Source organism: Diospyros lotus, chromosome 4, assembly GCF_014633365.1.
Source record: "Diospyros lotus cultivar Yz01 chromosome 4, ASM1463336v1, whole genome shotgun sequence".
Classification (NCBI taxonomy): Eukaryota; Viridiplantae; Streptophyta; class Magnoliopsida; order Ericales; family Ebenaceae; genus Diospyros; species Diospyros lotus.
This window is the reverse complement of record NC_068341.1, coordinates 39,113,045-39,126,113: the sequence shown is the minus strand read 5'-3', so window position 1 is coordinate 39,126,113 and position 13,069 is coordinate 39,113,045. Positions and strand designations below refer to the sequence as shown.

The window sequence follows — 13,069 nt, the reverse complement described above, 5'->3', positions numbered from 1 at the left end:
ACACAAACATATATATACATAGACATATATATATACACACACATATATATATGCCTTCTTTCTCGTTGCCTCCCGCTCATCCACCCATCACCGCTCACGCCTGCTGACCTGCTCGCTCGCTCTTTCTCTCTTTCTTGCCCTCCCTTTTGTTCGCTCTCTGCCCCTCTCGCTGTAGATCTGCTTCCATGAAAGTTGAAGGGGATAAATACGAGAGCACAATAAGTTGCTGCTTCAATTACCTGAAAAATCAGAGCTCCTCCCCTTCAAGGAATTTGTTTCCTTGATTTGAAAAAAAAGTTATCACCTGACAAGAAATGGGAAAATGAATTCCCTGAAAAAATTTGGCTGTCAAACATTACGCAAATGGGAAATTGAGTGAAAAAACATCTTTTCCCAAAGAAAAAATTAGCTATCAAACGAGCCCTAAGTCTCTTTTCTTATTTTTATCAAGTTCTCTACCTCTCTATCTCTCAGGCTGTTAAATATATGTATGTGCATTTATGTGTAAATATATATAAATAGATATTATTATTATTATCTAATTATAATAATAAATTTATAATTAAGAGAGAATATCTATCTTGAGTTTCTAATTTTGAGAGACCTTGTAAAAGATAAAGCAATTAGAAGCATGTGATATCTCTCGCGGAGGCCCTCTTATGCTTCACTTAGTCTCCAAAAGAGTATAAAAAAACAAAAAAAATTATAATTTGAGTTGAATTTTTGTCTTACTTCAATTGGATGAATAACATCTTATTTATAGAGATCAAAGTTGACAAATGGATGAACATTCATGTCTTTCGAATTATCTATTCTAAATTTTTATACAAAAACATTAAATATGAGATTGACATATTTTTAGACTCGAAAGAAGTCTCCGAGAGGATCTCCCTAGGGCACTCATGAAAGGCTTTCCAGGGACAATTGTATTAGGAAGGTCTTCTAGATAAATATTTTTTTTTTGTACTTCTTTCTTTTGGGCCTATTTTAGGGTTGGTCTTATTTTGTTAGAGGTAATATAATGTACATGTATATATATGCAATTGTACACATACATATGTACTTATGCATGCATATTTATATATATATTAAGAAAGTATAACATTTTGATTTACCAGAATGGACCAAATTTGTTGGTTTGGCTCGTTTGGTTAAGTAATTATTTTTTTAAAAAATTGATTTTTTGTTGGTATAACTAAACAGATCAAACTTTAAAATGATATTGTTTTAATATTTATAAAATGATATCATTTTCTTAGGTTTTGGGTATTTTTTATTAGTTACATTGATTTTTTTTTTACATTTCTTTTGTTTAATGAATTCGGTTCGATTTATACAGTTTTGTTTTGATTTTTTTAATTATTAGTTAGTTAAATTTTTTAGATTAATCAATTGGTTCGGTTCAGTATAATCAATTAATAAATTTCTATTGATTTGATAACTAAACCGACGACACTCCTAAATTACATGTTACATATATCTCAACTTTTTAAAATATGTTTTTATGTCAAATAATGGAGTCTATTCATAGGAAAAATCTCTTTTTATGTAAATTAAATAATTAAAAATAATATGAAAGTATTTTTATTATTAAAATGTTTATACATATTTATTTTAATATCAAATATTTTACATAAAAAAGGACGTTAATTTAAAGATTCAAAAATAAAGATAAAAATTTTAAAAATAAAAGATAATACAAAAATCTTATACTTGGACGCTGGGATGTGTTTCTAGGAGGTAGGGGTATAAATGTTATTTTGAATTTAAAATATCTGGAATATCAAAATAAATGAGTTGCTAAAACAGTAATTTGTGGAAATTATTCCTTTTTCGGCCGCGTCATTGCTGACGTGGACTGGCAAAGCTTCTGGTATCTCCTTAGCGGAAAATAAGATCTAATATTTAATAAACAAATTTAATATTTTGAATTTAGATGAGATCAAGAATAAAATACAATAAATATATTTTAATTAAAAATATTATACCATTTACCATATTTTTAAAATAATAATTAACTTTACTTTTTTAATATTTATTAGATAGTGAATAAATATTAGAACAATTATTATAAAATAATTAGAACAATTATTAACATTACAAAATTATAAAATATTAATATTCAATAAAAATTACACATTATTAGGGTAATAGTCATTAAGATTTAAGATGCTATAAATCTCACTCGGTCGTCCCAGTGATCAATAGGGAGTGATGGGTGACTTGCATTTTTAAATTTGAACTCACTCTCGGTGTAATCAATGTGCATTAGATTTAGATTTTTTTTTTTTGGTCAAAAATCATAAGATTGAGCGACGAGGACCCTGCAAAGGAGGACATCCAAATATGCTATATAATATTATCATTTTACTTGAATAAAATGTAATGCTTAATAAGAATATTTCATTTTGATAATTAGAAATTGTTAAATTATAAGTAAAAATCCATTAAAAAGTCTAAAATATTTCTTTGGGTTAGAAGGCATAAATTTTTTATAATCTGGCGTTTCGCACAAATGCACAATGTAGATAATTTTGACATTTAAAAATTCTTTTGAATATTTAAAAAAAAAAGAATAAGTAATTATCCATAAAGAATTTTAATTCTAAAATAATTTCAAAATATTAAGAAAAATATCATTCATAAAAATTATAATCCCACATGGATTAGGAGAAATCAAGATAAACGTTATTTGTAAAAATTTTAATTCTAACAAGATCAGGAAAAATCAATATAAACATTATTTATAATAATCATAATTCTTAATTAATTAAAATTATTTTATATTTATTTATAAATAAGCAGATGCTTATTTTTTTAGAAATACTTCTCTAATATTAATTTTATCATTTTTAGTGACTGAATTAAGTATCAGAGTATTTGTACAGAGATCTTCTTACTTATTTTGATTGTTTTCTTATTTTTATAGATTTAGATAATTTGACGACGACTTGTCAGTCAAATAAATTTATTGTTATATTTAGATAATAAAAAAAATTATAATAAATTTATACCATTTTTAAATAAATAATTATTAAGTTACCAAATTAAATAGAGCTCAGTATTCCCGTACTCAGCCGAGCTGATCCATCGGATCCAGATCCAGCGGTGAGAACCCCGACTACCAATTTCTCACCGTCGGATAATCCGAGCGGAAGATCCAACGGCCAGGAGTACTCTCAAGAGGCTTTAAAGTCAATACGGAGCCTCACTGCTTTCTTTCTCTCTCTCGCTCTCTCGCGTTAGGAAAGGCTTCTCAGGGTTCGTATTCTTCTTCTCTCCGCGTCCACCGATCCGGCTCGCGTGATTTCTGGCCTTCCGACCGGTTCAGTTCGTCGTATGTTAGGGCTTCAAGCAGGGTTCTCCACCTGAATACGCGTCGAGCTTCGATTTGGTTGGAGTTAATTGATCAACGGTTTCATTGTCGGTACACGCGTTCGACTTGCTGGCTGTGTTGTATTACTTGTTTTGTGTGAACTTTCGTTACTCGGTGGCATTTATCCTCGCTTTGGACGCTGATTGGCTAAGTGATTACGCTGTTTGAAACTCCAGGACGGTTTTTGGGTCGGGATTTCAAGGTTAGGGTTTATGTGAATTTCTACTAGTTGCTTTCAGTGTTTTATTGCTAATGGGTTTATCTGCGTGTATTGGGGTTTCGCAAAAACCAGAGGACGCAGAGGCCGTATTTGAGACGTGAGACCTACTCGTTGATTCATTGAATTTTCCAAACCATATTAGTCACTTATAATTCAGAGAATGCATGCGTTTTCGTCTTAGTTTTATCAGATTCGCCTTAAAATAGAGAAGTGAGGGAGAAAACAACAGAAATATTGTATGGATTTATTACTAACTCTAAACCCTAAAGTATTTATTTACGTTATTACATGTTATTATGAGGTATACTGAAGTATGCAGTTTCACCTTAAGCTTCCCACAATCTAAATCTGCAGAATTAAGCAAGTTATGCAGAAGTTTACTGCATAGTCAGACTGGGAATTGAGTTACGAGTGGATAATGGCAAAGAAGGATAGGTTTCCTGGAGTATGTGCTCCTGGTTTTGCTCCTAACTGTGAGTCGGAAGGCTCTGGTAGCTCTGGACAGGTTGACACAGAGATCACTGCTTCAGAGGATTCAAGTGCTCCAAGGAGGAAATGCATTAATTTGAATTTTGCCACGCACGATGGCTTTGGTGTTCCTTTTCAAGTCCTCCCTTTATCAAAAATGGCACCTTCGGAGAGAAGGGATTTAGTAAAGAGATTGAGAGCTGAACTTGAGCAGATTCGTATCCTCCAAAAAAGAGTTGAGTTGCAACGAACAAGTGTTGTCGCACTATCATCATCAAGTGATATTCTTAGTTGTAGTAACGCACAAAATGGGACTGCGGTAGATAACTTGAAGAAACCATCAGGGTTGAATTCAGGGCCAGGGAAGAAAGGACAGCCTCCAGGACAGAAGGGGCGTGGCTGGAAGCGTGGTACTTCGGGGAGGTTTGAGTCTGCAGGTCAGGCATCGAGGACAACCACTCCAAGTACACTTTTGCTTAAACAGTGTGGGGAATTGCTGAAAAAGTTAATGCAACATCAGCATGCTTGGGTTTTCAATTCTCCTGTTGATGTAGTAAGGCTGAACATCCCTGATTATTTCACTGTTATAAAGCATCCAATGGATTTAGGGACAATAAGGAGCAAACTTGCTTCAAGTGTGTACTCTAGTCCATTGGACTTTGCCACTGATGTCAGACTAACCTTCTCCAATGCCATGACTTACAATCCTCCTGAAAATGATGTGCACCTTATGGCTGATACTCTTAGTAAATTTTTTGAAATAAGATGGAAAGTTATTGAAAAGAAACTTCCTAAAGATTCCCAGTTGTTTCCAGAAAAATTAGGTATACATGAAGAAAAGGAGAGAAGACAGCCAATGCCTCCATCAAAAAAGGCAAAAATCATGTCAATGCACCATAAAGTCATGCGAGACCCTGTTAAACAGATTATGACAGATGAGGAGAAACATAAGTTAAGTAGAGAACTGGAGGCTCAGCTGGAGGAGTTGCCAGATAGCATTGTTGAGTTTCTGAGAGAGCGGATTTCAAATGAAAAGGTAACTGGAGAGGATGAGATTGAAATTGATATTAATGATCTCAGTCACGATGCCTTGTTCACATTGCGGAAGCTTCTTGATGATTATCTGAAAGAAAAACAACAGCACCAGGCAAAAGCTGAACCTTGTGAAATAGAGGTATGCACTTATATGCCCTCTAAAATGAAAGTCAATACCTCTGACTAAGAGTACTTCTATGTTCTATCATGAGATATCTGTTCTCCACTTTGGTTGCAGTTACTTCATGAATCTGGGCCTAGCAATTCATCCATGCAATTGTGCAAAGGTCATCACCATTTCTTTTGGTTAGGACTGAATTGCTGACATCTTTATTGCCAGTGCCACTATCATTGTAGCTGATATTGTGATTTTTCAGGGAATGATCCTATTGATGAAGATATTGATGTTGGTGGGAGTGAGCCTCCTGTCTCTAGCTGTCCGCTAGTAGAGATTAAAAAAGTTACAGGCCCTAGAAGCAGTAAATGTGTCAGTTCAGGCAGCCCCAGAGGCAATTCTGGTTTGTTTTCCCACATTCTATTTGACTCTTGATTCCCCTCCGCAGCTAAGTAAAGAGCTCTTTGTGAAAATATATACTGCTATTTGAGCTTTTCTAGGGGACAATATTACTGTGATCTTTTAAATCTTTCTGTTATGCCTTGGAAACCAACTCAACAGCTGCAAATATCTTATTTGTTTTGTATAACCCTTTTCAATTGTTGTCATGTATGTTCGTATAGTTTTCAAAACAGTAATTAGCCTTCCTGCACTCTGTTTGTGCATGTCAAAGCCCATATTGTCCACAGTGGAATGGTGCATCGGGCTCCCCCACTATTTGCACATATATAAAAAAGGGCCACCCTGGTGCATGAAGCTCCTCAGTTTGCAAGGATTAGGGAAGGGTTGTTTTTGTCAACCTTACACTTGTTTTTAAAAGAGTTGGTTTCCACAATGCAGACCTATGATGTTAGTATCATTACTATTGCTACCAAGGCTCACCTTCTTATTTGTACGCATAAAAGTGGAAAAAGAAAATCAGAACATACTCATATCTGATATCCTGTCAAAGAGTTTGCTACGGGGGCAGCACCTTGCATCCTCAGTAGTGTCATTCCCATTGGGTCTCATAGGGTCTCCATAAGTGCTTTAATTATGCAGGCTGATACTTGGGATGCTATTTCCCCACTGACCATCTCCTTCAACCACCCCAATCCAATTGTTCAATGGCAACAGGCTGCCCATGATCCAAGTGAGCCCCTGCAATGACATCTCACTTGGCCACCCCAGCTAACACTAGACAAAACCAAGAATTGGCATATAAATTATAATGCTATTCTGTGATCTAAAAGAGTGATTGGGTGAATAGGAACCTTTGAGATCCGGGTAGGAATTAATTTAATATTGTGAAAAGAGTGGTTGGGCCAAGAATACATGTGCACACACTTTTTGCAAATAGATACATTGATGAATTACACGCCTGTGTTTATGTATCCCTTATTCCCGTACTTGGGGAGGGGGGATGCGGATGTTATATTCATGTTTAGTTCTTTTGTGATGATTATTCTGGCAAGAAGCAACTGATCAAGTAATTATGGTGGCGCCAAAAAGGACTACTAGAGCAGTGGCTGTGGGGGTAGGAAATTTTTTCTTTTTGAACAGTGGGTACTTTAGACAAGGATCATTTCAGTACACTGAATCCACAGTGGGTCATCTAAGTGCTCTGCATTTGTAGCTGGCGGGTGTTGGTTAGGGCTAGTTTCTTAAAATCTTAGTCTTCATCCATACCTGAACCTGATAGGTTTCCTATGTTTCTCCCCCAGCCCACCCCTAATTTTTTATTGCTACTCTGGATCTATACTAGGTCATTTTAGGGCATTGTATCTATAGTGGGCTGGTGTGGGGTAACTCAGGGTTCTTAAATTTTAGTCTTGGTCCTTGCCTGAACCAAATGGGTTCTTATGTTTCTTCTGCAGACCCATCCTTAAAAGTATTTATTGCATTCCAACCATTCTACTGGGGCGGGCTTCCCTATTTCTTGTTGTTCCAATGAATATTTTATTAACTTCCACTGATAACAACTCCCAGCCTTAATTCCCATGTTTGCCACTCAAAATTTAATTTCTCTATAAATTATGATGAACAAACATGAAATTTTCTTTTTTGTTTTTTTGGGTGTGAGCTTCATTGTCATTCAAAACCTTGTTGTTTTAGCTTTAGAATGCTTTCTAGTCATGATTCATGAATTCCTTCTGTTTGGGCTTACCCCTTGTGTCTTTGTTTACTGTCGTGTTTTACTTTTTTCAGCTCCTTCCAAGCCTTACTATCCGAGGATGGGTTGTTACATATAAATGGCAGCACTTCGTATGTTTTAATATGTCATATAATACATTAGAGTTTTTTTGTTTTGGAGAGAGGGGGGTGGGGGTGGGGTGGGGGGGGTCTAAACTTGTATGACATGTATCATGCAACGGCCATTATCATTATTGGGGCTTATAGACTGGTTCTTTCATCTTGTCAATGCTGACTCTCTTGGGAGAAAGGCCCTTGCTGTTTATATATCCTTTTTTGTTGAAATTAGGACTGTCAAACAAAGAGCAACCCGAAGAGAATTCCTAGTCGAATTCTTGCACACTCACAGAACTTAGAAACCAATTAAGAAAACAGACAAAACGGAAATTGCAGAAAGATAAAACAAACCAACAAGGAGACGAGATTTATCCTGGTTCGGAATGCCTTTGGCAAACCTACATCCAGCAGTCAACACCCACACAGAGCAGCCTTTTATTAGGATGAAAACGATCAGTACATCAAGCCTCTAAACCCTCATCTATATCCCCGAGTACATGCACACATTCTCCCAAGAATGCACAAGACTAAACTCAGCCTTTCTCTTCTCAAGAATGAAAAACCAGCACTCGATCATAGACAATATTAGAAGCTCTCTCGGAATGATTCTCGACTGCCTCCCATGCCCTCTTATTTATAGAATGGGCGGACATCCCAATATAACTAACTACTATTGGGATATTACAATTAGACTCTCTAAATTACTAAGTAATTACACTTGGTAATTTTAACCCTAATTGTTCTAATCTTCCAGCCGAAGAATCTTCAACACTTTACTGATCTTCTACTGCATAAACTCTAAGCAAACTCAACATTTTTAAATTGTTTCACACTACGTTTTTGACTACCCTGCCCTTCGTATAATGAATGCCATGAAATGTTAGGATTATAAACTTAAAGCATGTTTGTGAGTCTTGAAATATCAGGATTCTAAAAATAAATCATGGTTATGAATGATACACCTTTTCCATCTTTATTGATTTTTTCAATAACTTGCTTGGGCTCTATTTGTGAGAGCGTTAGTAATGGAATGGAAAAGATGAAATGGAATGTAAAATGTTTTACCTTATTTGGGAGAGGATGGGATGAAAAGTAATGTAAATATTTTCTCTTGCTTGAGATAGCAATGGGAATGAATGAAATAAAAAATAAATAAATTAAACAACGAATGACATGTAGTCCCCTCTTAATCGAAATATAGAGTTTTGTCAAGTCAAGTCAAAGGCAAATTTTAACTTTTGTAAAGTTATTAAGGTTAAAATGTTGCCAATACACAAAAAATAAACTTTTATATCAATTTTCATTCCATCCATTCTCTATTTAGGGGAGACAAAAAAATAGTGTTTGGAGGAAAATGGATGGAAAGTATATTCATATTACTATTATTATTTCTCTGAAATGGGAGAGTTCTTGCCCACTCATTTCCATTCCAATCCCCATCTTCCATGCGCATTGTTAGAGAATATGTTAGGAATTTTTGCTGTTGCATTCTAGATTTCATTATGCCGTGTTGGCATTTGTCTTGATCTGCTCATAGGTAGTACAAGCTTATGATATTTGTATGGTAACTTGAATGGTCTGGCTTTGGTTTATCACATCTGATATCCAACATAAACAAGAAGGAATTTAATTGATTTGATTAGATGTGATGAGCCTTGAAGACTATACTTACTCCACAGTTAGGCAATTCCCCCTCCTGCTTCCCTAGCTTTTTTTTTTGGGGGGGATGGGGGGTGGGGGGAGAGGAAAAAAAGGGAGGAAAAAGAATGTTGGAAAGGGTAGTGTCTGCTGATTGAGCTATTGGCCTTTCTCTGGATAAACTATGTTGGTTGCTTATTGAGCTGGAAAAGAATGCTGGGATGGAATTAACATAATACTGCCTTGTGCCAACTACCGAGTTTTTCTAGCTTTTCTGTTTAAGGGGATAGCTTATGATTGATGTTGAAAAGGGATCCTGCATGGCCTTGTTAACATTTCCAAAGATGTGCTACTAAAGCAGTGTCCTGTATACAAACTGCTTCAAGTCTATCAAGTGTGCTTCATAAATGTTCACTCTTTTGGGGATTACTTTTTCACCTTAAAATTCAAATCATGGCTTATTAAGGTGGAATCTATGTTATGGATAGATGTATAAATTTATTGGTAGAGGTTAGGATACTAGTGTGGTACAAAGTTTCATGGAAATTTCAATCATCCAGGAAAAAACACTGCAATTTTTTTGATTAAAAAACCTATCAAAGTTTAATATAAGTGTTTATATATTCTTGAGTTCAATGGTGATAGGTAATTGGGAGATACAAAGCCTTAGGTCATAGTTTATTGATTTCTTATTAAGATGGATTTTTTTTTTCTCTATTTGCATAGGTTAAGCCTCTTTAGTTCAGCTAATCTTTTATTCAAAAAATTTAAGTTTGTTTGTTTGTTTCTGTCATTTTTGCCAAGTTGATATGTTTATTTTTATTTTCTTGTTGATATCTAGTTAATTGATGTCAATTGTTATAATTGCCTGTTTGCTTCCTTATATTACATCTATACTGTTCTTTTTGTCTTATTAATTATCACTGTTTTCGTGTGTTTGTTACATTTGCAGATTCAGATTCTAGGAGTTCTTCTGAAAGTGAATCAGATGGTGACAAAGCTTCTACTCCAGTAAAACTACCAAAGGTAAGGGTTGAATTTATTTAGCTGTTGTTATTATGACATGTTATTTGATCTCAGTTATGGTGTCCTTACTCCATGACTACTTGCTTACAGGACAGCTCAGGTCCTGGCACAGATCTAGATGAAAAGGCAGGTGCGATTGACTTGCTAGATGAAAATCGTGAGTGACTTCAAAATTTTCTGATTCCTATTGTGATGGTGCTTTATTGTGTTTGTCTGCTGTGTAGAAGTTTGTGTCACCTGTTGGGTTTTTTTGCATGATTTTGGCTTCCACATTTTACTGCAACAATTTGTCATGGTTTTGATGTCTATAAAGAAATGGCTCTGCATTCCCTTGCAAGAAGACTCTAATTCAAGTTTGATTAATTTAGCTAATGAAAAGACATGTACTAATTACTGGAAGTATTGGACAACCAATTTCTGTAGTCCTATAAACTCTTAACTGTTGGAAAAAATTATAAATTGCTTCATAAATTATTTGATAATAAGTTTATTCTTGATTTTCGATTACTATCACTATCTTGTGACTTCTGGAAGAATGATAGGACATCCATACTTATGGTGAATGGGTCATTTATCTTCTCCAGAATAAGTTATATACTGTTTTTGATGTGAGTAATTGCTGTGGAGCTCCATTTCCTTACTAGTATTTTACTGCCAGGACGCAGTCCTTGATACAATGCACATTCATCTTTATGTTCTTACTTCAATAATTTTTGTAGTTTATAAAATTTGATTAATTATTTAGTACTAGAATTATGTATACAAACCAAAAGAACAAAGTTGCTTTTCATTAGAAGAATACTAATTAATAGAGATTTTAAGTTGGTCAAAATGTACTGTCAAGAGGGCCAAGTTATATAACATGAACATCTACTACAAACTCCAATTACTGGCCCACTTATCTCTGACTGCATGTCTTGTGAGAAATTAGTTTGAGATCTTGTTAGTGCACGGGAGATGATGAGGCATTGTTGCTTCCCTACTTTTTTCCTTCTCCTTGGTATAAGCTTTTAGATTCTCAGTATGGCTTAGAAATGTTGTCTTGCTTAAGGAGCCCCTTGCCCATACCTGTGCAGAATCTGTCAGTGGTCTGGATCAACTCGGACAAATTTCCCAGAAGCCAGACTCTGTTGATTCAGATTGCCGCCAGGATGGTAAGCATGATGTGCATGCAATGGATTGTTGCTTTCTTTTTATACTAGAGGTAGTATCTTACCTATTCTCGTGATATTTAGGGGAGGCTGGCCCGGGTGAAAGACAAGTTTCACCTGAGAGGCTCTACAGGGCTGCTGTATTGAAAAACCGATTTGCTGATACCATATTGAAAGCTCGGGAAAAGACACTTGGCCAGGTTGATTGAATGATTATGTTTATTATAATTTATGATATTTGGACCAGTTTATTCTTTCAGTGTGTTATCTTTTGTGGATAATGGGGGTGCACAATTTGCTTTGGCTGAAATTAGCGGGAAAAGGGGGATCCTGAGAAACAATGTCGTGAGAGAGAGGAACTTGAAATGCAGAAAAGGAAAGGTATAGAACTGTGAAATCTTACTGTTTTTTTTTCCCCTTATTATTTCGTTTAAATCAGTATGTTCGTTCATGAAGGTGGATGGATTGGATGATCATCATTCTTAGCATCTGTTTTAATGTGTCACCAGAAAAGGCTCGATTGCAGGCTGAAGCGAAGGCTGCCGAAGATGCTCGTAGGCAAGCTGAAGCTAAAGCAGCAGCTGAAGCCAAACGAAAGAGAGAGCTTGAAAGAGAGGCAGCTAGGCAGGCACTACTGAAGGTAAATAGAATATATTGGTTTAGAAAACTATACCACCTAAGGCTCAGTCCTCCATGCATCTCATATTGGACTTTTGTGCCCGTGTGCAGATGGAAAAGACTGTTGAAATTAATGAGAATTCTAGGTTTCTTGAAGACTTGGAGATGTTAAGTGCTGCCCCTGCTGAACAATTGCCAAGCTCTGTGGACGAGACGAGCCCTGATCATTCCGTAGATGGACTGGGCAGTTTCAAGTTCCGGTGTAGTAATCCTTTGGAACAACTTGGATTGTTTATGAAATTGGACGAGGAGGAAGAAGAAGTCGATCCACCGAATGCTCCAAACATTGTTGATGATGTAGAGGAAGGACAAATTGATTAATTCCGTGGCTGTTGCTGCCTCAATCTATGGAGCAAAAACTGAATATGATTCAGTCATGACTGTGTTGCATCGGCATGCATCTTATGTAATGTTCTACATACAGGCGACGTGACGTTTCCAGAAAACCTTAAAACTAGTCTAGTATGATTTCGGTGGAGTGCTGGAGCGACCTGGTTGGTATAAGAGTGTGATGGGCTCCTGCATTCATAGTAGACGAAAGTGTTTAGAATGTCAGAACTAGTTGTTTCTATCAAAGCCTTTCTAAATCAACAGCAGCAGATCTGTAGTGTCAAGGCGCATGGATTTCTCATTTTCTAGTATAGGATTTCTTGCCCTTGCCCTTGCCCTCACTAGTATACCAGGATTAATGCATGTTACATTCAGAGAAAAAAAAAGAAAAAAGAAAGGGAAGTTTGTGCTTGTGCTTGAGGTGGTGTTTGGGTGGACGCTAATTTGTTAAGAGTATCATTAATCTTGTGGTGTACTTGCATAATGTATTATGTTTTGACTGCTATTAGCTGTCCTGTCATAATCATCTTACCAGTTCTTCGTCTTGTGTTGTACTCCATTTATATTATTTTTATCCTTGCTGCTGCAATCATGTCTGGATGGAGAGAGGGATGAGGGTTTAAAATTTATCACACTTGTTGAGATTAAGACACTGTTGTAGTGTGTTTACCTTCTTCTTCTGGATTTTGAGGTATGATGATCAATATATTATTGTTCTAATTTGTCTTCACAAGGTTTCAGAGTTGAACCAACATTCTTATTGCTGGATTGCTCCCGGAATAAATTGTCTCCTTATTAGCTTA

General features: G+C 35.7%; 1 protein-coding gene across 3 annotated transcripts; it reads left to right on the top strand.

The window, feature by feature from the left end:
* The first annotated feature begins 3,215 nt into the window (after nucleotides 1-3,215).
* LOC127799292 (transcription factor GTE8) lies at nucleotides 3,216-12,811 on the top strand. Of its 3 annotated transcripts, none has more exons than XM_052333205.1 (11): nucleotides 3,216-3,578; nucleotides 3,951-5,238; nucleotides 5,338-5,386; nucleotides 5,477-5,617; nucleotides 10,034-10,107; nucleotides 10,198-10,237; nucleotides 11,184-11,261; nucleotides 11,343-11,458; nucleotides 11,573-11,639; nucleotides 11,768-11,898; nucleotides 11,988-12,811. In XM_052333205.1, the coding sequence occupies exons 2-11, from the start codon at nucleotides 4,015-4,017 to the stop codon at nucleotides 12,255-12,257; spliced, it is 2,190 nt and encodes a 729-aa protein (XP_052189165.1). In that variant the 5' UTR covers nucleotides 3,216-3,578; nucleotides 3,951-4,014; the 3' UTR covers nucleotides 12,258-12,811. The 3 variants fall into 3 exon arrangements, with proteins under 3 accessions (XP_052189165.1, XP_052189164.1, XP_052189166.1); XM_052333204.1 differs by having other exon boundaries at nucleotides 10,198-10,264; XM_052333206.1 differs by lacking the exon at nucleotides 11,988-12,811 and having other exon boundaries at nucleotides 10,198-10,264; nucleotides 11,715-11,851.
* The last annotated feature ends 258 nt before the right edge of the window (nucleotides 12,812-13,069 follow it).